Raw genomic sequence first — 27,608 nt, 5'->3', positions numbered from 1 at the left:
AGTATAATTTGATATATCAGATTATAAAATTAACAGTTGTTTCGAGTGACAATCATATTTTAAACTTTATTTAAATGGTGAAATTCTTAACACTTGTTCATGCAGTCTACCAGTGATTTTAGATTCATTATTGAAACCGAAGCCATCTTGTACTTATGAAGATCTCAGTACAGGATCTTGGAGAGCATTGCACACACGAGGATTCCTTCAGTTTCGCGGTTTGAAGTTCTGTGTTTTTAAGCAGAATTAAACAGAATCACTTCTGTGTTTTACAAGTAGGGTTAGACAGAACAAGTTCTGTCTTGTAAGAAAAAATAGAGTTTTGTGTCTTACCGGTAGAATTAGACAGACTCAGTTCTGTGCCTTATAAACAGAGCTAGAAAAAAGATAGTTCTGTCTTATAGGTAGAGTTAAACAGAACCAACTATCTTATAAGCAGATTTAAACAGAATCAATTTGTGTCGTATAAATAGAATTAAGCACAACCAGCTCTGTGTATTATTAGGAGACTTCGATAGAACAAGCTTTGTACCTTATAAGCAGAGTTAGAGAAATCTAGTTCTGTATGTAATAAGAACTGTTAGATAGAACCAGTTGTGTGTCTTATACATATAATCCGTACAACAAGTGTGTACACAGCTCATAGGTTTAGTTGTGTTTGACTTTACACTCGTTATAAAAAAAGGGTTTTTCGAGTCGTGCTTTCGTGAATGGATCACACAAGCCACCAACTCGAGGAATTATATGTGTAAAATAAAGAACTCATCAGATATTTTTTTTTATTATTTTCTATACTGTTGAACAGTTAATTTGTATTGAACTCTAAAGGTTATCTTGAAACAACACAAACTTTAAATCATTGAATTATTCACTTGAAAACTCCAGACGTTCATTCATAATACTTTCTGTTTCATCATTAACGTAGACATAACGTTACTTAAGTTATCAACTAAGTTAACACGAGAAATTTTCTCTGCCATAATCGCTATAACCGCATTAAAAATCATTTTAGGAAACCTTTAAGCGTTTTCAGATCCACTATTTTGTTAAAGTACAGTTTATGTTCTTCCTCTTTCTTTCTTTATACATTACTGAATCTTAAGTGAAATACTGTTAGATTAGATAAGAAATAGAAAGTTACAAGGAGCATGTGTGGTATTACTGTCATCATCTTCTAGATTCAGATGAGATCATCAGAGCAACCTGTGAAGTGAAGAGAAGGTGATGTTTAGAGTCAGAAACACGTGATTATATTTAGTGTTTTTCCGATTATTGAAGAAGTTTGGCAGATTTACTTTTAAAAGTAGTTTTTGTAACTCGATTGGTACTATATGGGTCTTCCAGGAACAAGTGAACTATTATATCAGACTGTAACCACTTTGTTATTGGTCCTTACAGAACGTATTTCTATCCCTCATTCTTTGGCAAAATCAGCTAAGACAATTGACTTACGACTTATAGAGACAAACTGTGTAACTTAGATTGTTTTCACATTTTATTTCAATGCTGTTAATCCCATTAGCTGTTTTCTATGACACTGAATTATTATGTCATGCTTTTAATTAAACTACTGAGGTTCCATTCAGGATTTGCAATAGTACCGGCAGTACCAGGTTGCCAGTAGTGATACTCGATATCTCCAGCCATGTGACATGAGCACTTAATAATTTTACTATTATTCTCAGAGTGCTCTCGCATATTTTGTTTCTCATCAAACCAAGTTGTCAAGTATCTATTAGTTCTTGTAGTAGATGATTGTGACAATGAATCAGCTGATATCTAAGCTTTATATTGGTTATAAGTTTAATGGGAGTGAGTCTCAGAAAAATCTATTAGCAAATTATAAATTAGAGCATTGAGAGATGAGCGTGAAAACTGTTTTGTTTTTAATTTTCAGTTATTACTCTTTAGCTTCATGAAGTTGAAGAATATAAAAGCATAGCTTCAAAATATCGATGACGAAATTAAAGAGAACATTATGTTACATTTTGTAGATTTTAGGGGAACAAAAAACATCTAGAAGAAACTGCTCAAGAACAAATAATCAAATTCTCACACCAGAGAAATTTTAGGTTGTTTTAAAGTATTTCTTTATAAAATTAATAATTTAAAACTTATATAATGTTAAAAGTTGAATTGTTATTTATAGGTTGATGTTAAGTTTGTTCGTATAACATGATAATTAAGTAGTTTAATTAAATTTGTAACGTAATTTACTAAAACGTCATGGCATGCGCAGTTTACATTTAACCTGCCCGCATACTGATGGCTAATCACGCACACACCTACCTAACTAGCAACCAGTCTTTGTTTGTTTTTGAATTCCGCACAAAGCTACTCGAGGGCTATCTGTGCTAGCCGTCCCTAATTTAGTAGTGTAAGACTAGAGGGAAGGCAGCTAGTCATCACTACCCACCGCCAACTCTTGGGCTACTCTTTTACCAACGAATAGTGGGATTTATCGTAACATTATAACGCCCCCACGGCTGGGAGGGCGAGCATGTTTGGCGCGACGGGGATGCGAACCCGCGACCCTCAGATTAAGAGCCGCACGCCTTAACACGCTTGGCCATGCCGGGCCCAGCAACCAGCCACGTAAACACATAATCGTTCCCTTTCAGAACGTGTGAGTCTAGTTTCCCATATTTTATTCTATTACCCATTTTCACAGTGAAATTCGCTTATTGACTGAAGTATTAACTCAAAACTACAACATCGAACATTATAATTCTGTGAAAAGCAAAGCTGAAACATCAGAGAAGACGGTTAATCAAAACTCCGAAAATGTCACATGTGATAACAGATATTATTATCAACATATGTTATACTATAAACGTCAATACCAGTACTGGCACTGACTGCAAACCCTGGTTTCATCCAAAACATACCAAGTCTGTTTGGCACTAAAGTCCGTAGCTGTGAATTTTTCGTTTCTAGGTCAAGACACAGAATGTCTCTTGGTTAAATGGGGCAAGGGGTCTCCAACTTGTATATTTATTATTTATTACTGTGGTTCCCTTGTGTTCACGTTTTTTCACAACATTTTCCATTTACTGCTTACTATACGTTTGATACGTTATTTCTTTTTCTTCTTGAAAACCTTTAAATATGTATATACTTAGTGTTTGTATTCCATAAGTACTTACTTCACTAGTTCTGTGTCTTTTAAATAGAATTGGACAGAACCAGTCCTGGTTTTTAAGTTTATTTTATCAGATTCTGCTACACAGACCCTTACCGATATCTTAGGTTCTGAAACAAGATGTAAATATCACATTTGTTTCTAATAGTTACATGTATATGTTGTCACGTACAAATGAGTCATTGTTTTAATTTTTCACGTTATTCTTGATTCAGTGAATTTCTGTCTCAAAGTCAGAGATGTTTCTTTCCACCTATTTGTAAGTAATGTGTGGGAGATGGCTGGTTGGTTGGTTGTGATTAAGCACAAATCTACACAGTGGGCTATCTGTTCTCTACTCACCAATGGTATTGGAACCCAGTTTCTATCCTTGTAAGTCCGCAGACATACCACTGTGTCACTAAAGGGCAGATGAGGGATATAAAAAACTATCTGACTAAATAATTTTCTTTAAGTTTTGAGCTTGTGGATATTTGAATATATGATTGATAAAGTTATTCTGTTTCTAAATTATGCACTTGAAAATATTGTGTAATTGCACCAAGGCATCGTTAGAGGACGCTGTCGAAGGATAAAATATACTAGAATTTCAACAGTAGTTTGGACCTCTAAAGGATTGCATCAAAGTGTTATAAAAGCCAAGCTATCAAATTTGGTGTCTCTTTGACAAGTTAAAAGAAATAGAAAATTGTAAGATCTGTGGCAAAAGTACTTCGTATATTTCAAACCCTTTCCTCCACCTGGAATCTGAATTTCCACGTGCGTACAATACCAAGAAATATAAATATCTCGTAAAACATTATTTAGCGAAATAAATAAGTCATGGGTGAGATATTTTCTAATTAAATGTAGTTTTATTGATGTCTCTAGTTACACAAATCACAAATAACTGAATACGAAAAACTTCCATTTATGATCCAACATCGCATCAATACTTATCTTCTGGTGAGTATGAATAATCTGAAGTACATAGTAAACTCCAGCTATCGAGACGATAAATGTGATTATATACACATTTATATATGTATGCTTTTTTTTTTTTCTCGTGGAGATGTTCTTGATGGAAAAGTTCGCTAATGGACAAATATTGAGAGGTTAGACCTGCTGAAAAAAGTTGGATCAGCATACATGCTGCTTCCAATGATAAGGTTTAAAGAATTCACTTTTTTTAAGGTAAGTAAATTTTTAAAGATGTTTGGAGCGAAAAATAACAACAGTTCAGAATGGAAATTGCACCGAGAGTTAAAACTTGCTTGGAAGAAAGGTAATTACTAAAAAGACAGAGTATTGTGACCTGCCCACTGGGGTGGATAATTAAATCTTGAGCCGTTAACCTTTCTTACTTCTTCCAACAAACTTTTCCATCGCAGTGGCCCCTCCCATGGAAAAGTAGAGGGTGTCTAAAGCCTTAATAGGGAGACACCTGAAAAAGAAAAAGAAATAGACGACAATCTAAATTATTCTGTTTCTAAGCTTGTAACTGACGAAATACTGGATCGATTGTCACCAAACCTGGTGTGTTGCACAAGAACACGTCGGAAAGTGACTTTTGAAGAGTTGGTCAACGTTTGGAAAAAAAACTCCGAAGACTCCTGTATCTTCCTCATGAGTTGAACAACTACGTTAGATAGTTGTACAGTTTATCTTCGAAACAATACAAAGCATTTTACTTTGATATTTTAAATAAAACACCTTATTGTATTTTGTTAAAGCTTTGTTCTCTTCCGTTTCCAATGGGGGAGTCAGGAGGAGTCAACAGAAGTAATTTGTTTCAGAGTTTACGTTGAATAAAGCAGTCAGTGACAGTGATATTATGTTGAGTAAAGCAACCGGTGACAGTGACATTATGTTGAGTAAAGCAGCCAGTGACAGTGACATTATGTTGAGTAAAGCAGCCGGTGACAGTGACATTATGTTGAGTAAAGTAGTCGGTGACAGTGATATTATGTTGAGTAAAGCAACCGGTGACAGTGACATTATGTTGAGTAAAGCAGCCGGTGACAGTGACATTATGTTGAGTAAAGCAGCCGGTGACAGTGAAATTATGTTGAGTAAAGTAGTCGGTGACAGTGACATTATGTTGAGTAGAGCAGTCGGTGACAGTGAAATTATGTTGAGTAAAGTAGTCGGTGATAGTGAAATTATGTTGAGTAAAGTAGTCGGTGACAGTGACATTATGTTGAGTAAAGTAGTCGGTGATAGTGACATTATGTTGAATAAAGCAGCCGGTGACAGTGACATTATGTTGAGTAAAGCAGCCGGTGACAGTGACATTATGTTGAGTAAAGTAGTTGGTGACAGTGATATTATGTTGAGTAAAGCAGCCGGTGACAGTGACATTATGTTGAGTAAAGCAGCCGGTGACAGTGACATTATGTTGAGTAAAGCAGCCGGTGACAGTGAAATTATGTTGAGTAAAGCAGTCGGTGATAGTGATATTATGTTGAGTAAAGCAGTCGGTGACAGTAACATTATGTTGAATAAAGCAGCCGGTTACAGTGAAATTATGTTGAGTAAAGTAGTCGGTGACAGTGACATTATGTTGAGTAGAGCAGTCGGTGATAGTGACATTATGTTGAGAGCATAAAGCAGTCGGTGATAGTGAAATTATGTTGAGTAAAGTAGTCGGTGACAGTGACATTATGCTGAGTAAAGTAGTCGGTGATAGTGAAATTATGTTGAGTAAAGTAGTCGGTGACAGTGACATTATGTTGAGTAAAGTAGTCGGTGACAGTGACATTATGTTGAGTAGAGCAGTCGGTGACAGTGAAATTATGTTGAGTAAAGTAGTCGGTGATAGTGAAATTATGTTGAGTAAAGTAGTCGGTGACAGTAACATTATTATGTTGAGTAAAGCAGTCGGTGACAGTGACATTATGTTGAGTAGAGCAGTCGGTGACAGTGACATTATGTTGAGTAGAGCAGTCGGTGATAGTGACATTATGTTGAGTAAAGCAGTCGGTGATAGTGAAATTATGTTGAGTAAAGTAGTCGGTGACAGTGACATTATGCTGAGTAAAGTAGTCGGTGATAGTGAAATTATGTTGAGTAAAGTAGTCGGTGACAGTGACATTATGTTGAGTAAAGTAGTCGGTGATAGTGACATTATGTTGAGTAAAGTAGTCGGTGATAGTGAAATTATGTTGAGTAAAGTAGTCGGTGATAGTGACATTATGTTGAGTAGAGCAGTCGGTGATAGTGACATTATGTTGAGTAAAGCAGTCGGTGATAGTGAAATTATGTTGAGTAAAGTAGTCGGTGATAGTGACATTATGTTGAGTAAAGCAGCCGGTGACAGTGACATTATGTTGAGCAAAGTGACAGTGACATTGATAGTGACATTATATTGAAGTAAAGCAACCAGTGACAGTGACATTATGTTGAGTAAAGTAGTCAGTGACAGTGATAGTGACAGTGACAGTGATGTTATGTTGAGTAAAAGCAGTCGGTGACAGTGAAATTATATTGGAAGTTGATAGTGAAGCATGTTGAAATAAAGTAGTCAGTGACAGTGACATTATGTTGAGTAAAGTAGTCGGTGATAGTGACATATGTTGAATAAAACAACCGGTGACAGTGACATTATGTTGAGTAAAGCAGTCGGTGATAGTGACATTATATTTGAGTAGCAGTCGGTGACAGTGAAATTATGTTGAGTAAAGTCGGTGACAGTGAAATTATGTTGAGTAAAGTAGTCGGTGACAGTGACATTATGTTGAGTAGAAACAGTCGACATTATGTTGAAGTAAAGTAGACAGTAACATTATGTTGAATAAAGCAACCAGTTAGTTGAAATTATCGGTTGAAATCGGTATGACATGAGTAAAAGTAGTCGGTGATAGTGACAGTGACATTATGTTGAAATTATGTTGAGTAAAGTAGTCGGTGACAGTGACATTATGTTGAGTAAAGTAGTCGGTGATAGTGACATTATGTTGAATAAAGCAGCCGGTGACAGTGACATTATGTTGAGTAAAGCAGTCGGTGACAGTGACATTATGTTGAGTAGAGCAGTCGGTGATAGTGACATTATGTTGAGTAGAGCAGTCGGTGATAGTGACATTATGTTGAGTAAAGCAGTCGGTGATAGTGACATTATGTTGAGTAAAGCAGCCGGTGACAGTGACATTATGTTGAGTAAAGCAGCCGGTGACAGTGACATTATGTTGAGTAAAGCAGCCGGTGACAGTGAAATTATGTTGAGTAAAGCAGCCGGTGACAGTGATATTATGTTGAGTAAAGCAGCCGGTGACAGTGAAATTATGTTGAGTAAAGTAGTCGGTGACAGTGACATTATGTTGAGTAAAGTAGTCGGTGATAGTGACATTATGTTGAATAAAGCAGCCGGTGACAGTGAAATTATGTTGAGTAAAGCAGTCACTATCAACAATTAGGTTTAGCAATGCAGCATATTTATTTATATCAAAATTACTCGTGCTGTACAGTTTTTACAATTATTTTTTTTTTTTGCTTACAGAGAACTATACTGAGTACAGAAAATAAATCCGTAAAGAAATAAAAACAAACAAACAACAAAATACAGGATGATTGTATCTGTAAGATGCTAAACAAGCAAGTCAAATTGAGCGCTCTAGCGATCAGGCCACGTGAAACTGGTAGGTTTTTAGATTCTATTTTTAATATGAACTTACATGAACTATAGGGTCTCTAACGGTGTGAACTCGATTATGTTAATGAAATGTAATTAATCCAAATCTTATTTAAGTCACTTGCAAACTGGAATTAGATTAAGGATTGATAATTCAATGTTATTTATTTCAACACCACATATTTATCAATGTTCTAAATTTTATATACAAGTCTAGGCTTCGTAGCGTCCTCTGGTGTAGAAGGTAGATTGTCATGACCATGAAGTACGCGTATTCCGCTGTTGGTGTTTAGTGTACACTTTTTGTCTCGTGTTTTAGCTAGTGGTAAGATAAATGTTTGTTTGATTTTAACTTCGGCGTAGATATATTCTCCCACTCTCCTTTTTTTTTTTTAAAGTTGTGAAAGCAAGGTATTTTATTAAACAAATAACACTTATTAAAACTTTAATATGCTATACATTTATTTAAATTACGAAAGCTAAATTAAATAAATCTTGCATATTAAAAGCAACTCACACAGATTACCGCTAAGAGAAACAAAACAAAATGGTTTTTCATTGTTTTAAATTTTAGTTTATCTCGTGACAAGTAGCGTCACAAGCAATAAATATAATTCTATATTCTTTTCAATAATGCTTCTGTACATGTACACAGACACATAATACAAAAAGTTACCGCTGGTATTATTTTCATCATTGTACATACATTTCCATATAGTTTACGAGAAAAACACAAATTTATCAAGTCATTGATTGTACGGCCTGGTCTACTTATATTTTAAAAAGTAATTCCAACCTAACGATTAGTAACTCAGTTTGGTATACACGCTCGTTAATTGGTAAGCCTAATTTTGTAGCAGATCAAGTAAGTTGAAACTCAAATTGAAAGAGAGTTAAACAATTATCTGACGGAAGTAAAGTAAAATATATACAGACAACTCACAATTTACTAGGCTCACAGTGTTTAACTGTTAAAAAAAATATTCAATATAACTTATTTTCCAAAAATTGATTTTGAAACCTCATATAGGGAAAGTCACTTTTTGGTACAGAAAGATAAACAGACGTGTTTCGTTAACTCTCTCTCTGTATGGATATTTGGGTACTGATGTTTGTCTACCCAGGAGGGTCAGGTTTCGTTAATCTCCTTCCTTCAAAGTTTTTTTTTTTTTTCAACGGTCAAGCGTATTTATATATGGTACACGAGGGCCAGAGTAACCCGCACTTACTCAGGCCCCTTTCAGGGCAATGTCCATGCACAATCTATGCATACACTTCGTGCAAATAAAACATTTCTCTTATAGTTCCATAGATTATGAAAAAAAAAAGTTTTGTAATTAATCTCTAAACTAATGTGGAGTCTGGTGGCCTTTTATTATTATTTTTATTTAGAAAATATATATTCACTGGGGAAAGGTGCTTAGGTCTATCATCATCATGTAAACAATACCTTGCAAGTTCGCTCACTAGTTCATTTTTTTTCCAATTTTTATTAAAATAATTTATTGGACTATGTAGAAGTCTATCTGCTATTGTTTCGATATGTGCGTATTTATGCATAAATTCGGAAGCTGTTCAAGGTACTTTATAAGCTGTTGTGAGTAATGTATTTTGTATTGTTTGTAGTTTTGTTTGAAGTAGTTTTTTTGCTTAACCATAAGAAGCTTTGTTCTGTTTTGAATTTCGCGCAAAGCTACTCGAGGGCTATTCGTTGGTAAAAGAGTAAAAAGTAAAAAACTGCTTCTTATAGGGCCCAGTTTTTTAATTTGCACAAGTCTTGTAATACTGGTTTTTAGCAAGAAATTGCCTAATTATTTTGGCCACGAAACGTGATTATGTATATTAATGTGTACTGATTGTTTTGTTTTTTTTAACATTTTTTCTTAACCATCGCACCGTATAGCTACAATGTAACAAACATCCAGTTTGCTATTTTAACAGCCCCCTCTATTATGTAAGATATAATTACATCCATTTTCAATGTTATATAAATAACACTACAGATAAACACAAAATCTATAACACTGCCTTCGAGGTCAGTAGAACTTCTTAAACCTGTATGTAATAGCAACAAGAAAAAATAAAGGCAATTTTCTGATTCGCAAGGGGGGGGGGTGCAAAAAGAGAAAGAAACAAAATTCATGGCAAAAATAATTAGTTCATTGTACTAGTGCTTGGTGACGCTTATAGCAAACACTTGCGTTAGTCATACGTATTGGTTTTGTTTGTTTTTTTGGAATTTCGCACAAAGCTACTCGAGGGCTATCTGTGCTAGCCGTCCCTAATTTAGCAGTGTAAGACTAGAGGGAAGGCAGCTAGTCATCACCACCCACCGCCAACTCTTGGGCTACTCTTTTACCAACGAATAGTAGGATTGACCGTGACATTATAACGCCCCCACGGCTGGGAGGGCGAGCATGTTTGGCGCGACTCGGGCGCGAATCCGCGACCCTCAGATTACGAAGCGCACGCCTTAACGCGCTAGGCCATGCCGGGCCTTAATCATACGTAAAAGATTAAGTGCAAAACTGCTTGTCTTTGTTGTTCCCTCACCCAAAAAATCTCTTCTTATGTAGAACCTTAATAATTATTGGTATCTCCTTTGCAGTTGGCCCGGCATGGCCAGATGGGTTAAGGCGTTCGACTCGTCGCGTAGTTAAACTACGTGTTTCTGACATATTCCCATATAGAAGTATAATTATAAACTGTATGATTTTTTTCATTTCCTGTAGGGGGGAGAGGGTGTAAATTACATGTTTCTGCCACATATATTACTATTGTTGGGTGCAGACATGGGTAGTAGATATCGCATCCAGATGATCATGTACAGCACTATTTGGTGCTGAACGAATTCAACCCCTTCCTGCCACCAAGTGCGTACACTTCTGGTGGAGATAAAATCCAATGCCGTGCGAGGATGAAGAATTACGCGCAACTAGTGAGCCAGCCCCTACTCAATACTGTTGAAAGGAAAGCGTCAACATAGCTGTTGCTAAGGTTATATCTTTTTTTTTTAAATAAAAGAAATATTAAAGTACGTTCAAGGTAAACATCTGAAGTCTGAAGTATCTCCTGCGAAAGATAGAAGTGCAAGAAAAGAAACAATATGGGCAATTGTTCAAGGACTCCCTGTGACACATTTCTAACTACCTTAGCAACCGCCTTTCACTTCCAAGTTATTCAAGCAACAAATTGTTGTAAACAATGTACACCATTCCAAGGCCACATACGAGCGTACCACACTGGAGAAAATTGCTAGGACAGTATAAAGAATCGTTCATTTCATCGTATATATTTGTTTAATATATTGACTGGTTTCGCACAAACGTCTCACTAAGGTTTAGTCACGATGTGATTGTTACATATCATACATTATTAACTATATTGACTGGTTTCTGACGACTGATTAAGGTTTATTGATGTTGTAGTTGTTATACGTTATATATTATTAAATGTATTGACTGGTTTCTAAGAAAGTCTAACTAATGTTTATTGACGTTGTGATTGTTACATATTATGTATTATTAAATATATTGACTGGTTTCTAACAAACGTTTGACTAAAGTTTATTGATGTTGTAGTTGTTATACGTTATATATTATTAAATATATTGACTGGTTTCTAAGAAACGTCTAACTAATGTTTATTGACGTTGTGATTATTACATATTATGTATTATTAAATATATTGATCGGTTTCTAACAAACGTTTGACTAAGGTTTATTGACGTTGTGATTGTTACATATTATATATCATTAACTATGTTGACTGATTTCTGACAAACATCTGGCTGAGGTTTAGTGGCTGTGTCATAGTTATATATTATAATATTGTGACGTATGTTGATTCGTTTTGTTTTCCACACAAATGATTAATAGTATAGGTGATAAATTGTATGTGTATGTTGAGGTTAAGCCGTACAGTCTTACGTGTAACAAAGAGTGCAGAAGTTTATTATTATTATTTTTGAACTTCGCACAAAACTACTCGAGGGCTATCTGCGCTAGCCGTCCCTAATTTAGCAGCGTAAGACTAGAGGGAAGGCAGCTAGTTATCACCACCCACCGCCAACTCTTGGGCTACTCTTTTACCAACGAATAGTGGGATTGACCGTCACATTATAACGCCCCCACGGCTGAAAGGGCGAGCATGTTTTTATGCGACCGAGATTTGAACCCGCGACCCTCGGATTACGAGTCTAATGCCTTAACACGCTTGCCCATGCCGGGCCGAGTGCAGAAGTACAGTTAAGTGTTAAGCCACATATTACACTGTAAAATCAAAGTAGAAACTATTAACAATAAGAAATCAGAACAGTATAAATACGATAGTTTGTTTGTTTTTTTAATTTTACGCAAAGTTAATCGAGGGCTATCTGTGCTAGCCGTTTCTAATTTAGTAGTGTAAGACTAGAAGGAAGGCAGCTAGTCGTCACTACCCACCGCCAACTCTTGGGCTACTCTTTTACCAACGAACAGTGGGATTGATCGTACATTATAACGCCCCTACCTCTTAAAGGGCGAGCATGTTTGGTGTGACGGAGATTAGAACCCGCGACCCTCGGATTACGAGTCGCACGCCTTAACCCACCTGGCCATGTCGGGCCCAATACGATAGTAACTGCTAACAATAAAAATAAGAACGAGATTGATACAGTAGTAACTGTTAGCAGTAAAAGTAGGAACAGTGTTAATACTGTAGCAATTGACTACAATAAAAAAAAACACTTACGATTTCAGTATCAAGAGGAAGTTAAACAGTTTTGGAAGGATTAGAATTTCCTGATTAATCAAAACAGCAGCCATAATCTCATCGGCAACATACTCGGGTTCAAGAAACTCGAATACTCTGCAATAGAAAGAGGCCTATAAATTGTGAAAATTAAACAATTAAATATTTACTAGAGTTAAAGGTACTATAACATATGTCGAATTAATTTTTTTTACAGAGTTACATTTGTTGTATTCGAAGTAAACTCTCATTCACTTAATTTATTCCTAATATTTTAGAAGACTTGAAAATTTCATTACTTACCCAGTTGTACTTATGACAAACATTTCCGAGTTGACGAACAGACAAATCGCCTTATATTCGAAACACAAGTTGTTTAACTTACCCAGGTTTAGCTCCCGCAAACATGCCCGTGTTGATGAAGAACGGACAAACCAATGTGGATTTGATGCCCTTGTAACCACCAGCTTTTAATTCCAATCTCAGCGCATCTTCCAATCCAACAACAGCAAACTTTGAAGCGCAGTAATCGGTGAGCCCCACCACTCCCCCCAGTCCCGCTAGACTTGCGATAGAAACGATATGGCCATGGTTTGCTGCCATCATGTCTTGCAAGAAAGATTTGGTCGTCTGCGAATGTAGAAACATATTTAATACAGAGGTTTACAGCTTCATTAAAGCAAGTCGTGTATGTAACATGCGACAAAAGTGTTTTATCTAACAATTGGTTTGGTTTGTTTTGAATTTCGCGCAAAGCTACATTAGGGCTATCTGCGCTAGCCGTCTCTAATTTTGCAGTGTACGACTAGAGGGAAGGCAGCTAGTCATCACCACTCACCACCAACTCTTGGGTTACTCTTTTACCAATGAATAGTTGGATTGGCTGTCACATTATAACGCACCCACGGCTGAAAGGGCGAGCATGTTTGATGTGACGGAGATTCGAATCCACGACCCTCGGATTCCGAGTCGCGTGCCTTAACCAACTGGTCATGTCGGGCCTTTATGTAACGATAAACTACGTACAAATTCTCGTAAGTGATGCACAATGAAAGAACAAAAATCTATCTGTATAGGCTTTTTGGTCTGTAACAAATCAAAATGTTTCTTATTAAACAGCTATATAGTTTTCTATTTTTAAAACTCGTGTCAGTTGGTGCTATGCTACATTATTTCGGTTTGCTTATTTGTGAAATTTCTCGCAGTTGTACACAAGGGCTGCCTGCGCTAGTTGTCCATAATTTTGAAGTGATAAAGTAGAACGAAGTAGAACAACACCCACCACCAACTCCTAGTCTTTACCAACGAATGGGGGATTAACCGTCAAATTAATGATGACGAGAAACCCACTTGAAATAAAAATGCATTATAAATATGGCTGGTATGGGTATTAAGATTTTAAATAAAATAAAGTACAAAACAACGTTTCGACCTTCTTACGTCATCTAAACCTGAAAATGTTAACTATTATATCATAAACAATATACTTATTTGATCAATAATATATTATACTGTAATAAAATTTAAAAAATAACAATAAACGTTAACAATGAAAGTAGGTCCGACATGGGTGGTGGGTGGTGATGACTAGATGCCTTCCCACTTGTCTTACGCTGCAAAATTAGGGACGACTAGTGCAGATAGCCCTCGTGTAGCATTGCGCGAAATTAAAAAACAAATAAACAAATTAAAAACAATAACAATATAGTAAGCCTTAAGCCTAACTTACTATATATATATATATATATATATAGTGTCTATATCAGTACTCTAACTGTTAATATATGTATATGTACGTTTGTGTATGCATGTATGTAGATAGATGCACTACACGGCCAAGTTTATATATATACACACACACGTCTATAAAAAAAAACTTTTTTGGCAAAACTTTTAAATCCTAGTTTTCATGTAATAAATTCTCAAATTATTGTTTATTTTGTGTCATGTATGTAGATAGATGCACTACACGGCCAAGAGTATGTGGACACCCCTTCTAATTAGTGGGTTCGGCTATTTTATCCACACCCATTGCTAACAGGTGCATAAAATCAAGCATACAGTCATGCAATCTTCATAGACAAACATTGGGAGTAGAATGAGTCGTACTGAAGAGCTCAGCGAGTTTCAACGTGGCACTGTCATAGGATGCAACCTTTCCAACAAGTCAGTTCGTCAAATTTCTGCCCTGCTAGAGCTGTTCTTATAAACTTTAAGTGCTGTTGTTGTGAAGTGAAAATCTCTAGGAGCAACAACAGCTCAGCCACAAAGCGGTAGACCACACAAGCTCACAGAACGGGACCGCCGAGTGCTGAAGGGCGTAAAAATCGTCTGTCCACAGTTGCAACACTCACTACTGAGTACCAAACTGCCTCTGGAAGCAACGTCAGCACAAGAACTGTTCGTCGGGAGCTTCATGAAGTGGATTTCCAAAGCCGAGCAAGCGCACACGAACCTAAAATCACCCTGCGCAATGCCAAACGTCGGTGGAGTGGTGTAAAGCACACTGCCATTGGACTCTGGTGCAGTGAAAACGCGTTATCTGGAGTGATGAATCACGCCTCACTATCTGGCAGTCTAACAGACGAATCTAAGGTTGGCGGATGCCGGGAGAACACTACCTGTCTGAATGCATAGTGCCAACTGTAAAGTTTTGTGGAGGGGGAATTATGGTCTGGGGCTGTTTTTCATGGGTTGTACTAGACTCATTAGTTTCAGTGAAGGGAAATCTTTATGCTACAGCATAAAATGACATTCTAGAGAATTGTGTGTTTCCAACTTTGTGGCAGCAGTTTGTGGAAGGCTCTTTTTTGTTTCAGCATGACAATGTCCCCGTGCACAAGGCGAGGTCCATAAAGACATGGGTAGCCGAGGTTGGTGTGTAAGAATTTGACTGGCCTGCATCAAACCCTGACTTCAACTCCATCGAACATCTTTGGGATGAATTGGAATGCCAACTGCGAACCAGGACTTCTCGCCCGACCTCACTAATGCACTCGTGGCTGAACAGGAGCGACTCCCCGCAGCCATATTCTAAAATCTAGTGAAAAGCCTTCCCAGAAGAGTGGAGGCTGTTATAGCAGCAAAGGAGGGACCAACTCCATATTAGTGCTCATGTTTAGGAATGAAATGTTCAACAAGCACTCATATATATATACACACACACACACACACACACGTCTATAAAAAAAACTTTATTTGGCAAAACTTTTAAATCCTACTTTTCATGTAATAAATTCTCAAATTATTGTTTATTTTGTGTCATGCTAATACAAATCTTTCATATCTTAAGAATAGTCCACATGCAATAAGCGTGTTTTGTTTTTGTTTCAATTTTAAGCCGTGTCATAACGTTTCCGAGTTTTTTCCAAGTGCAAACTTTTAGCTCATTGCTCTGTCACCTATTAACCTATTTGAGATCTAATTACAATTTTGCACTTTGGAGGTTAAAACCCTTTCAATTGATGTATTTGCTCATGCTCAAGGTCTCGTAGTTTAATTTTCTGTAATCCTGCCTAAAAAAATTTCAATATGAGGTGAGGCTGGTAGAGATCCTGATGAGTAATAAAATCGAATCGAGTATACACGTTTATCACGCTTGGTGGTGCTGGCACATAAACATACAGCTATTAAAAAAAAGTCTCGTAAATTAACTTAATGCTCCTTAAAATAATTTTAAATGCTGCGGTTATTGAGGCTTCCCTCTTATTAATTAGTAGTTTTGCTATTTTGTTTTCTGAAGTCTTGTTCCCAAATTCCATGTTTTGTTAAGTTCTGGAACTTCTGCTAATAAATGTGAAAACGTGGATGTCCAATTAAATTTTTTTTTTTAATTTCTGCTGTCAACAAGTGCATAAGCAGGGATGACGAAAACATCTTAAGATAAAGTAATTACTTAATAGAGCTTGTTTTTAGATTTAAAATCACTTTTCGAAAGAGTATATTTTAGTAGCCAAATAACTGATACTGTATGGTTAGATAACAATGCGAATTGGGTGACATACTAGAACTAATAAATACTGTCGAATTCCGACAAGTTCTACTAATTTTTATACAAAATTATATTTCCCTCCTCGTCATAGTCTAAAATCCTAAAACTGGTTTATATCAGACTTGTATTTGTGCAGTCAGATTCTTGCTGTCCAATCAGATTTATCGGTAGAGCTACATTTGAGCAAAAGTTTCTTCCATCCTGGTGTTTATTTACAAAATGAAGGAATATACATTGTTTGAAGCTATAAAACTGGTCGAAAAATTAATTAATTAATCGGTGTATGCGGTTTGACTTATTGTGAAAACTGAGATTTATATTCTGAAGTGCAGACATCATGGTGAAATCTGCGTGCAGTTTACGGCGACATCTAACATTTAAAGTTTTCAGGTTTGTTTGTTTTTTTAAATTAAACAATTGGTAAGCGGCGGTTATAATGTTGATGTTAAGCCTAAGACTTGGTGGACAAAGACAAGATAACATATTTTATAGATTTCTACTCATCATCATCATTCACCATTAGATTCCATCAAGGAACATAGGGCCGCGATCGCTTGCGAATTCTTCAATAGGTATTTAAGTGAGTAGGTTGTTAGCCCACTGCACCGAGCCGTCCCTAATTTAGTAGTGTAAGACTAGAGGGAAGGCAGCTAGTCATCACCATCCACCGCCAACTCTTGGGCTACTCTTTTACCAACAAATAGTGGGATTGACCGTCATGTTATAACGCCCCCACGGCTGGGAGGGCGAGCATGTTTGGCGCGACGCGGACGCAAACCCGCGACCCTCGGATTACGAGTCGCACGCCTTACGCGCTTGGCCATGCCGGGCCTATAGATTTCTACTAAAAAATAAAATCGTTAAGTACCTTTGTCATTCAAATAAAACTAAAAAGTAATTATTTCAGTGACTAAAATAGGAAAGTACCGTATTTTTCGTCTTTCGTTTGAGGTGAACCGAAATGTTTAATAATGTACATACACGTACGTATGTGTATATATATTTAGTCAGAATATGAGAATTTCAAAACTTGTCATAAAAATTCGTCGCACTATCCAGTCGTAATCCAAAGGACATGACGGAGATTGCTGTGGTAATACTTCCCAGAAACGTTGGGAATATTCCGTCTATTAGACGAAAAGCGGATGAGAAATCAGTTAACAGTCACGGAAAATTAATTAAGGCTGCACAGTTGAGTTCTTATACCTACCAATGTCTCAACTCTTACTGTCTTTCTCAGTCTGCAGTCTCTATGTGTGCGGTTTTGAAAATGATAATTTATTCTATACGGAACAAAATATAATTGCATGGTGCTTATGGTTTTAATGTTAATACAGTGTTGTTTTTGTCTTTTTTAACTTTGCGTTAACACAAATTTAATTCAGAGGAATGCAATTATTACTTAACACCAGTGGATTTTTGTTCCTTTGTGATCAAGCGCAACGTATCAAGATCTGAAAACAATTAACAAATTAAGTATGTATATATAAAACCAATATCCTGATGTTAAAACCCTACTACTAAAATTTCGAATGTTAAAAAATGTCATTATGGTTAGAAAAAACACAAAAACTTATGGACCTCTGAGAAAGTATGGATGATATCCGTTCAATAGTTACTGATTAAAGTTTTCTTTAGCCAATGAAAAACAAGAAAACAACCTTGTTTTGTAAATATTTCTAAAGAGAAGAAAAAGTTATTCCAAGAACCTAGCCAAGCATAGCCAGGTGGTTAGGGCGCTCGATTCGCAATCTCAGAGTCGCGGATTCGAATCTCCGTCACACCAAACATGCTCGCCCTTTCAGTTGTGAGTACGTTATAATGTTATGGTCAATCCCACTGTTCGTTTTTAAAAGAGTAGCCTAAGTGTTGGAGGTGGGTGGTGATGACCAGATGTCTTCCCTCTCGTCTTACACTGCAAAATTAGGGACGGCTAGCGCAGATAGCCCTCGTGTAGCTTTTCGCGAAATTCAAAACAAGCAAGTAAAGAGTCCAATAGTGAAAGGAAAATAAAATACATTATTTTGTGTCAACCACATTATATTTGCATAAAATGTTGACAAGACCTTTTAGTCAATATAATGATCCATATGGCTGGTAAGGATCTGTTTGTTTGTAGTTGAGCATAAAGCTACCTATTGGGCTATCTTAATCCCACTACGGCTATCGTAATCCGGTTTCTAGCAATGTATGTCTGCAGACATGCCGCTGTGTCACTGGAGGGCACACCAGGGGGATACTAGATAATTAAGTAGAACATACTATAGAGGCTAGACCAGAGGTGGACAAAATACGGCCCGTCAAAATTTTCTGTTCTTCTTGCCATGATTGCTAGCAATTGTGGAAAGAACCTAATAGATCCTTTATAAAACCATTGTTGAGGTAATTTAATTAATAGAACAGAAATGTGCGATCCGCGACGATTTTTCAAAATCTGTGGAGTGGTCCTTTCTAAAATAACCTATCTTTGGGCTGCACTATAGTTCAGTGAACGCGCTATGGTGTAATTAATTCAGTGAATAGGAACTATAAAATTAAACCCATAAACAACTACTCACTGATTTTATCCCCATCCCATTTCACTATGATTTACGAAGCTATTCGACCTTGTTCAAACGAATAAATATAAAATGTCCCTATCTTTGGGCTGCACTATAGTTCAGTGAACGCGCTATGGTGTAATTAATTCAGTGAATAGGAACTATAAAATTAAACCCATAAACAACTACTCACTGATTTTATCCCCATCCCATTTCACTATGATTTACGAAGCTATTCGACCTTGTTCAAACGAATAAATATAAACCGTTTGTGAAAATTGTGGTGCAAGTCCATGTCTGGTTTAATCAGTTCCACGCTTATGTTTTTGTCAGGTTAGTAGGCTTAAGTGTAAAACGAGTTTTTATCATGTTGGTTGGCTTAAACTTAACAAACGAGCTGAGGTCTTTTTTTGCACACAAAAAAATAGGGTTATAAGTTCAGAAAACTATTTATATTTCAATGTCACACTAGTGGTCTGGTTTAAAAAAATCAAATAAATTATTACGTTAAGCTGTTATTTTATATACATATATTTCTTTCATGATTAGTTTAGATGCACATTAAATGTTAGTTTTGTAAATTAGAAAATACGACACGCAGGCATGTTGGCGCCCGCACGACGTTTCGCTAAGCTCGTTGTCCTTATGCCAAGTCTAAACGAGACTGTATTTCTCTCTCTTTATATATGTATATATATATATGGCAAATAGATAGATAAAGTATGCGTATCTGTCTGTTTGTCTGTTATCTGACTACTCGTAGGTTGTTGCGCCAATCTCAAACAAACTTTGTGGAATGAAAGTTTGGAACAAGGAGCATCTTAGTAGGGGTACATAACCCCTTCATTCCATCACTCTTGTTATTAGGCATTTATCATATTTGTAGTAAGTTAAGTTTAACTATATTCCTAGATACGGTCTCACACCATATAAACAAACAAAACTATTAAATTTTCCGTCTTCTGGTGGGATAACGGTAAATATTCAAATTAACAACGCTAAAATCGGGAATTTGATTCCCTTCGGTGTACATACTAGATATCCCGATGTGGCTTTGCTATAATAAAACATACACATATACATTAAATTTTCTATAACATAGTTACACGAACACACACATACAAATCTTATACATCTCCGTATGAGCCCTAGCACTCTTTATGGAGGAATGCAATGAACAAAAAATGGCTGTCACAATTACAATAATGCACAAACTCAAATGAAGTCGATACTACAACAACTACCGCAACACCGATATGAAGAGCCGTTTTTTGAATTATACCCACTTCATACTTTGACCTGTGACCTCACAACATCATCCCGTAATACATTTCTGCGGCCAATGACTGTCAATTAAATAATAACATGAAACAGTGTGAAAAGACATTAAGAGGTGGGTGTTGAAAGAGGGTACCAGAAAGCACTCCTCCCGTCACTATTTGGCTGCTGTTTCTTCCTACATAGTCACCCTGATTATGTTTTAAGTATATACATATTAAGTTCTTAAAATACACAAAACGTTAGGTAAGGTAATAATCCCCCCCCAGTGGCTCAGCAGTAAGTCCGCAGACGAGTTTCGATACCCGTGGTGGGCAGAGCACAGATAGCCCATTGTGTAGCTTTGTGCTTAATTCAAAACAACAAGGTAATAATGAATATTGTAATAATATATTATAGATAAATAGTGTGAAAGTTATGATTTGTGTGTTATTTACCATAGCATCCACCTCCACATTTTTCTAAATTCGTAATTCTTACAAATATGACAGACATCTCACCTTGTTATAACATATTTCCATTTCTAAAGTGAACTAATGGTAACTGGAAATAGAAAAAAAAGAAGAAAACTCTTTGTTTAATGCTAAAATAAAATGTAAATTAATAAAAAAAAAACACAAGTTAGTCATTTATTACAATAATAAAATGATACACGTCATAATATGAAAAGTACATGGCATGCACACATTAAAAACACAACCAAACATAACTGTTATACAGGAGATTTGACTGTGAGTGTAAAACTAAGTAAGGAACAAAGCTATTTGCATGACTTACCATTACCTGAAGAATACAGCTTTACATCTGACCTGAAGAACATAGTGCCTAACCTGACCTCACGTCAGTTCAGTATGGGTCACAATCATATATTGTTAGTCTTACATATGATGTATAAGTAAATAGTGGGACTGACCATCACTCTATAACGCCCCCACGACTGAAAGGGCGAACATGTTTGGTGTGAGGAGGATTCGAACCCGCAACACTTAGATTACTCTTGATGAAATAGTAGCCTAAGTGTTGGCGGTGGGTGGTGATGACTAGCTGCCTTCCCTCTAGTCTTGCATTGCTAAATTTAGGACGGCGACTAGCTCTCGTGTAGCGTTGCGCACAATTCAAAAACAAACAAACCAATTCTTCACCAAGATTCATAGCGTCAAGTTTTTGATCAAAGAGCACTGCATACAGTCCGTTAACTTGACAAGTGTACTTGTATTTAATTAATGCGGTCAAGTGCACTTTTCAGACATACTGAAGTGAATCATAACATGAATGAACGGACTAACTAAATAAATTTAACTTTATGAACTTAAAAAACATATATACACATAAATTTTCAAATTGTGACATTTTGTCCTAGAGTTGAACTAAAAACGTGATTTATATGTATCGAACAAGTACATTTGCTATATCATGCTAAAATAATGAACAAAAACATATCTTTGAAATGCCGTTCTAAAATTTCAAAATAATGAACAATGGGAGGTTTTAGATACAGTAAACGTGGTATTTATTATTTAATCAGAAGTTCGATCCTTCTCGGTGGACTCAGCGGATAGCCCGATGTAGCTTTGGTATATGAAAACACATACATTATACTAAATCTACATTTGTTGGCTATTCTTTTATGGTCGACTCGTAATCCGAGGGTCGCGGGTTCGATTCCCCGTCACATCAAACATGCTCGTCTTTTCAGCTATAGGGGCGTTATAATGTGACGGTCAGTCCCACTGTTCGTTGGTAAAAGAGTAGCCCCAAGAGTTGACTGTGGGTGGTAATGACTAGCTGCCTTTCCTCTAGTCTTACACTGTTAAATTAGGGACGGTTAGCGCAGATAGTCCTCGTGTAGCTTTGTGCGAAATTCGAAAAAAAAACAAACATTTATTACTTAAATTACACTGGGGAACACTTTTTCAGTAACTTTGAGTTGCATTGGATATTTTAACTAATTCTGAAGGAGTTTTAGGCGCTGATTTCAAATCTGAAATTAGTTTTTCTCTACAAGCTCTAGTTTGTATGCAATTTGAGGTTAATGAAATTGTACAAATGTGAACTTGCGTAAACCATGTATAAGCATTTTCACGTCCATATATATAGATAGCTTCTAATATTTTGATCATTCTTCTTTTGTTTCATGGCTTCCAAAAATAGATATCATTGCAGAAACAATCCTGATGCCTTCTGCTACATATGTGGATGCTACACACTCAATCGTCAGAGACGTAACATATCCTCGTTCGTCAAGCGTGCCTACAAGGCATATTTTGAAGTTCATCTTGGTGATCAAGACAAGTAATGGGCTCCTCATGTTGTGTGCCACAATTGTGAGGAAATGCTTCGAGACTGGACCAAAGGAAAACGCAATGGTCTGCCTTTTGGTGTTCCAATGATTTGGCGCAAACCCACCAACCATGTAACTGACTGTTATTTCTGCATGGTAAACACAACGGGTGTTGGGAAGAAAAACCGACATAAAAGATTACGTATCCGAACATTCCCTCAGCTATTCGGTCTGCTCCGCACTCTGAAGAAGTTCCTGTTCCAGTTTTCAAAGGCTTGCCTTCATTGGACGATAAAGACATTGGACATGATACAAGCGAACAAGACAGTTGTGACAGTGAATTGTCAGAAAGTGTACACAATCGGAGAACTGTTCTTCAGACACTGAACCTTTCCCCGTCCCCAAGCCTCTTCCCAAGGCTGAACTGAATGATTTAGTGCGGGATTTAGGTCTTTCAAATAAAAATGTCAAATTGCATAAAATCTGTAGCTTGCAGACAAAAACCGACTTCAGATTTGAAATCAACACACTCAAATTGACTATAGAAAGGTCTTTTTTTAAATGCAACAAAATGAGTGTTCCCCAGTGTTATTGATGATGCAATTGATATGGTGGCATATTGTTGCATACACAGACTTTCTTATTATTTATTTAAGCATTTATTTTTGAATTATGATTTATTTCGTCTATATTTTAATTGGCGACCTTATCTTCTGCACTAATTAAATACTTAAAATTATTATCCATTAAAATAGGGTTGGTAATGTGAATATGTTTTCATTTTAGACTAAACATTGTTCTTACAGAAACTTATAAACCAAGTAATGCGACCCCCTGTTTTTTAGTATTAAAATTCATGTTTTATTTTCAAAATATAAGTTTATTTCTACTTATACAACTAATCGATTTACCTTATTATTATTTCGAAAACAGAATTAACCGCAGTGAATAGAGCACAGATAGCCCATTGTGTGTATTTGTGCTTCATAACAAACAAGATAAATGATTACAAAAATGGAAAATTATATTTAAGCCCTTATAAACACCAGTTAGACCTGGATTTGCTTAAACAAAGTAAAATTAATAACACCCAAATTTGTCAATTTTAAAGTGTCTGTTCCCCAGTTTTATTATCAAGGCAATATTTGCAGTTTATAAAAAATATAAAATTTAATATTGAAGCTAAAAACTGAATCCATAAAATACCTAACCGACAACTATAAGACAATTATTCATGGAAAAAAAATATTAATAAGATAGATGTGGTCTATTTACTTACACTGAACAAATACATAAAATATTTGTTTAACGATTTAGGAAAAGTTACTCATAAATATATATATATATATATATATTAAGTAAATTTTAATATTTCTTCTTATGTTTTAAGTTTCGTAGTATCACTGTACTGGATCGTGTTTTAAAATTTGTTATTCAACAAGGATACTCGAATTGTAGAATTATTTACAATATAGTGAATAGTTGTCGTTGAAGTTGTTTGGTTGGTAAACGATAAAAACCGCTAGGCTTAAGACTAACAACAAGTAATATTGTAATAAAGTATCTAAAAAGCACGAGATCTCAAGTAAGTGATATAATTATAGCTTTAGTTTTGTGGGAGTTGTTTGGTCGATCAACAGTAAAATCTTTAGGCCTAATATTAATAACAAGTAATATTGTAATAAAATATCTAATGAGTACGAGATCTCAAATAAGTAATATTGTTTGATATAATTATCACTCTAGTTTTGTAGAAGTTGTCTAGTGAGCCAATAGTAAAATTTCTAGGCCTAATACTAATGACAAGTAATATTGTAATAGCATTATTCGGGATTATGATAACTCAAGTAAGTGACATTGTTTCATACAGGTATGACGCCGGAAATATTTTATTCTTTGTCAGAATTTGTAGGTTATAATGGATGGATTTAGACATTTTGACAATCAAGGTAAGGGTGAAAAGTCCTTTATTCTTCATATAATAAAGTTTTATGTCACCGAACGTATTACTATAGCAGTTTCATCAGGGCTAGTAATACAAACACGATTTTGTATTACTAGCCCTAATGAAGGAGCAACAGCGAAGCTTTGGCTGAAATTTAAAGAAAATTCATGATTATTATATGTGGAATAATTGTTTTGTTAATTTTTATACTAAACGTATGGCAATTGAAATAAATATGTTAATACATGTAAGGGCAGTGGCTGAAGTGAATGAGCAGTTTAGAAAGTTTCTAAAGAAAACCTTTCAGCTATATTAAACTAGAAGTCAATGAGATGAGCTCGAACAACACTAAAATATTTAAAAGTTTAAGAAGGAACTGCAGTGGGGATCACGCGCAGAAACTGATCTTTACCAGAGAGAAATGGAACTGCAGCGATGGAAGTGGTCAATTTTGTCTCGAAACTCGAACATCGCTAGTTATCGTCAAACTTATGGTGACGTTTTCTTCTAAACAGGCATGTTCTTGTTGTGGATAGCTGATATTTTCAACTTTTCTAAGAAAAATAATTACTTGGTTGGACAGCGAGTCCCTCAACTCAGTGGGTGAATTGCGATTTTGAAAGAGGTAAAACTTGCTTTTGTGATCCACTTCGTAGTTCACAGCATGGTTCACGCGTGGTACATCACCTCATCAGAACTTATATTCAAATACTAAATGAAGTCGTTTGTACATTTCACTAAGAAGGCGAATAAAGCTAATTGCTTGAATCTTCAAGAGACGAAAGCCGTTCTGAAATACGCCTCAACTTGAACCCATGCCTGCCCCAGCTACAAGTTACCATCTCAACTACTGACTGAGGATAATTTTAAAGTCATTAAAAAATTCGCCCCCCTCCCTCAGTGGCACAGCGGCATGTCTATGGATCTACACCGCTAGAAACATGGTTTCGACACCCGTGATGGGCAGAGCACAGATAGCCCATTCTTTAACTTTGTGTTTAATTCCAAACAGACATAAAAAATTCCAGTAAGTATTGAGATATAGTAATAACAAAGCTAAATAAAAATACATACTTTACTAATTTAGTTAAAGAAATTTTAATTAAGGTATTAAATCTGCAACATTTTGACACAAAGGTACGTATTCAGATTAAAAAGAAAATAAGGGCATGAGGTTCCCATTCTGCTATTGTATGTGCAGTTCCCAAGATTCGCGCTAAACATCGAGTTTCGATACCGGCGGTGGACATACCCCAAATAACAATGTATCTCAGAAGGGTTTGTATGGGTATTAACACTTATTGATAAGCAGAGAACAACGTTTCGACCTTCCTAGATCATCTTCAGGTTTATTTAAAGTGGGTTTCTCTTCATCAAGGATAGCACAAATAACTCCTTGTGTAGCTTTGGTTTTAACAACAAACAACGATCCTAAGATTTCTAAAGATGGATTGGGTGATTGTGCTTAATATTGGTCCATTTACTCATGAATATTCTTATTTTATAATGAAATTTGTGGCATTGGTAACTAGTGAAAAATATTCTATCAAATACAGTTTAGGTTTTTCTCATTAAATACAATCTTGGTAGTAAGATCTACTGTGTTTGTATTAATATAGCCCTTCCTCCACATTAACATTACCTTAGATTAAATATTTAAGATTTCACAGAAAACCTTTATTATATCATAATGATTTTGTTTGTTTGTTTATTTCGAATTTCGCTTCAAAGCTACCCGAGGGCTCTCTGCGCTAGTCGTCCCTAATTTAGCAGTGTAAGACTAGAGGGAAAACAGCTAGTCATCACCCCCCACCGCCAACTCTTGGGCTACTCTTTTACCAACGAATAGTGGGATTAATCGTAACATTATAACGCCCACACGACTGAAACGGCGAGCATGTTTGGTGGGACGGAGATTCGAACCCGCGACCCTCAGATTACGAATCGAATGCCTGAACCCACCTGGCCATGCCGGGCCTAATGGGGTTGCTATATCAGGGACGGTAAAAGCACAAAGCCCATTGTATAGCCTCAGGCTTAACAGTGACCAACTTATTTTATACTTAGTATTAGGTCTGTACACAGTTTTGTGAATGAAATGGACCATGATAATTTGTTAGGAGCTTGTATAAAACAAATTTAACAATGTTGCGACAATGTTGATTCTCGAATTCTAGCATCAAGCCCTGCAGTGGGCACAGCATGTACAGTCCATTATACATCTTTTGTGATTAATAATACACTAATTAAAAATATATATGAGCTTGAACAATATCGTGACGTGTTTTCATTTCTGATAAAACGTTATTGGCCTGTCGTTTTAAACAAAGAACCAGATTTATACGTAAGAAACGTCTCACTAACGATGAATTAGGTGACATAAACTTACAAATATCAGACTTACCCAGAAGTGAGATATGGCGTTGACTTCGAAGATTCTGTTGATTTCTTGCACAGAACAGTCCATAATGGGTTTTCCTGTTACGATGCCAGCGTTATTAACCAATATCGTAACATTCCCGACTTCTCGCTTGACAAGAGAAGCGAGTTCACTGACCTTGCGTTGATCCGACACATCACAGGTATAAGTAAACGCCTCTCCTCCGAGTTCACGAACTTGAAGTTCTGTCTCTTCACAACTTTGGCGATTAATGTCCCAAAGTACGACTTTAGCACCTAACTTACCAAATCTCAGTGCTAACAAACGCCCAATACCACTGCCACCGCCCGTAATTAGAACTATTTCTTTACTGACGTCTTTAAAACGAAATCTTTTAGGTACGAACGTAAAGAAAATGGCCTCCAGCCAGAGGTATATCACAAGGCTAGTTGTTGATATAGCTTTCACTATAGCAGCCACTGTTTTTGACATGTTCAAAGGTTTCTGTAACGTGCTGCAAGTTTCTAATTTTAATTATACAAGTTTGGCCTACTAAAGCCACTGAAAGTTGTTCGTAATCATTTGAATAATTGTTATTGTTATTTGTCCGACTTGTGGCTGACACAGTAAAAATAAGAATAACTAATTCCTTAGGCTTGAAGCGGCACCGATTTACTTCGTAGCTCGTAACCTGTTCCTCTGTATCGAAAA

The 27,608-nt window shown here is 36.2% G+C and overlaps 2 protein-coding genes across 3 annotated transcripts in view; one reads left to right on the top strand and one right to left on the bottom strand.

Annotated features, from left to right (window-relative positions):
* Nucleotides 1–3,976: 3,976 nt before the first annotated feature.
* On the bottom strand, nucleotides 3,977–27,601 carry LOC143237527 (epidermal retinol dehydrogenase 2-like). 2 transcript variants are annotated; one of them, XM_076476906.1, is made up of 4 exons: nucleotides 26,922–27,599; nucleotides 12,868–13,112; nucleotides 12,483–12,599; nucleotides 3,977–4,565 (listed from the first exon to the last, which is right to left on the bottom strand). In XM_076476906.1, the coding sequence occupies exons 1-4, from the start codon at nucleotides 27,387–27,389 to the stop codon at nucleotides 4,472–4,474; spliced, it is 924 nt and encodes a 307-aa protein (XP_076333021.1). In that variant the 5' UTR covers nucleotides 27,390–27,599; the 3' UTR covers nucleotides 3,977–4,471. The 2 variants fall into 2 exon arrangements, with proteins under 2 accessions (XP_076333021.1, XP_076333022.1); XM_076476907.1 differs by lacking the exon at nucleotides 3,977–4,565 and adding an exon at nucleotides 7,108–8,070 and having other exon boundaries at nucleotides 26,922–27,601.
* LOC143237526 (tetratricopeptide repeat protein 38-like) overlaps nucleotides 24,393–27,608 on the top strand; it is a 33,516-nt gene continuing 30,300 nt past the window's right edge. Inside the window, exon 1 of the mRNA XM_076476894.1 lies at nucleotides 24,393–24,419. Within this exon, the coding sequence (XP_076333009.1) occupies nucleotides 24,408–24,419 (12 nt within the window). The 5' untranslated portion in view covers nucleotides 24,393–24,407. The remainder of the gene's footprint in view (nucleotides 24,420–27,608) is intronic.

This window comes from Tachypleus tridentatus, chromosome 13 (genome assembly GCF_004210375.1).
Source record: "Tachypleus tridentatus isolate NWPU-2018 chromosome 13, ASM421037v1, whole genome shotgun sequence".
NCBI classification, from domain to species: domain Eukaryota; kingdom Metazoa; phylum Arthropoda; class Merostomata; order Xiphosura; family Limulidae; genus Tachypleus; species Tachypleus tridentatus.
The sequence above is the reverse complement of the archived record's forward strand: the minus strand, read 5'-3'. Positions and strand labels throughout refer to the sequence as shown.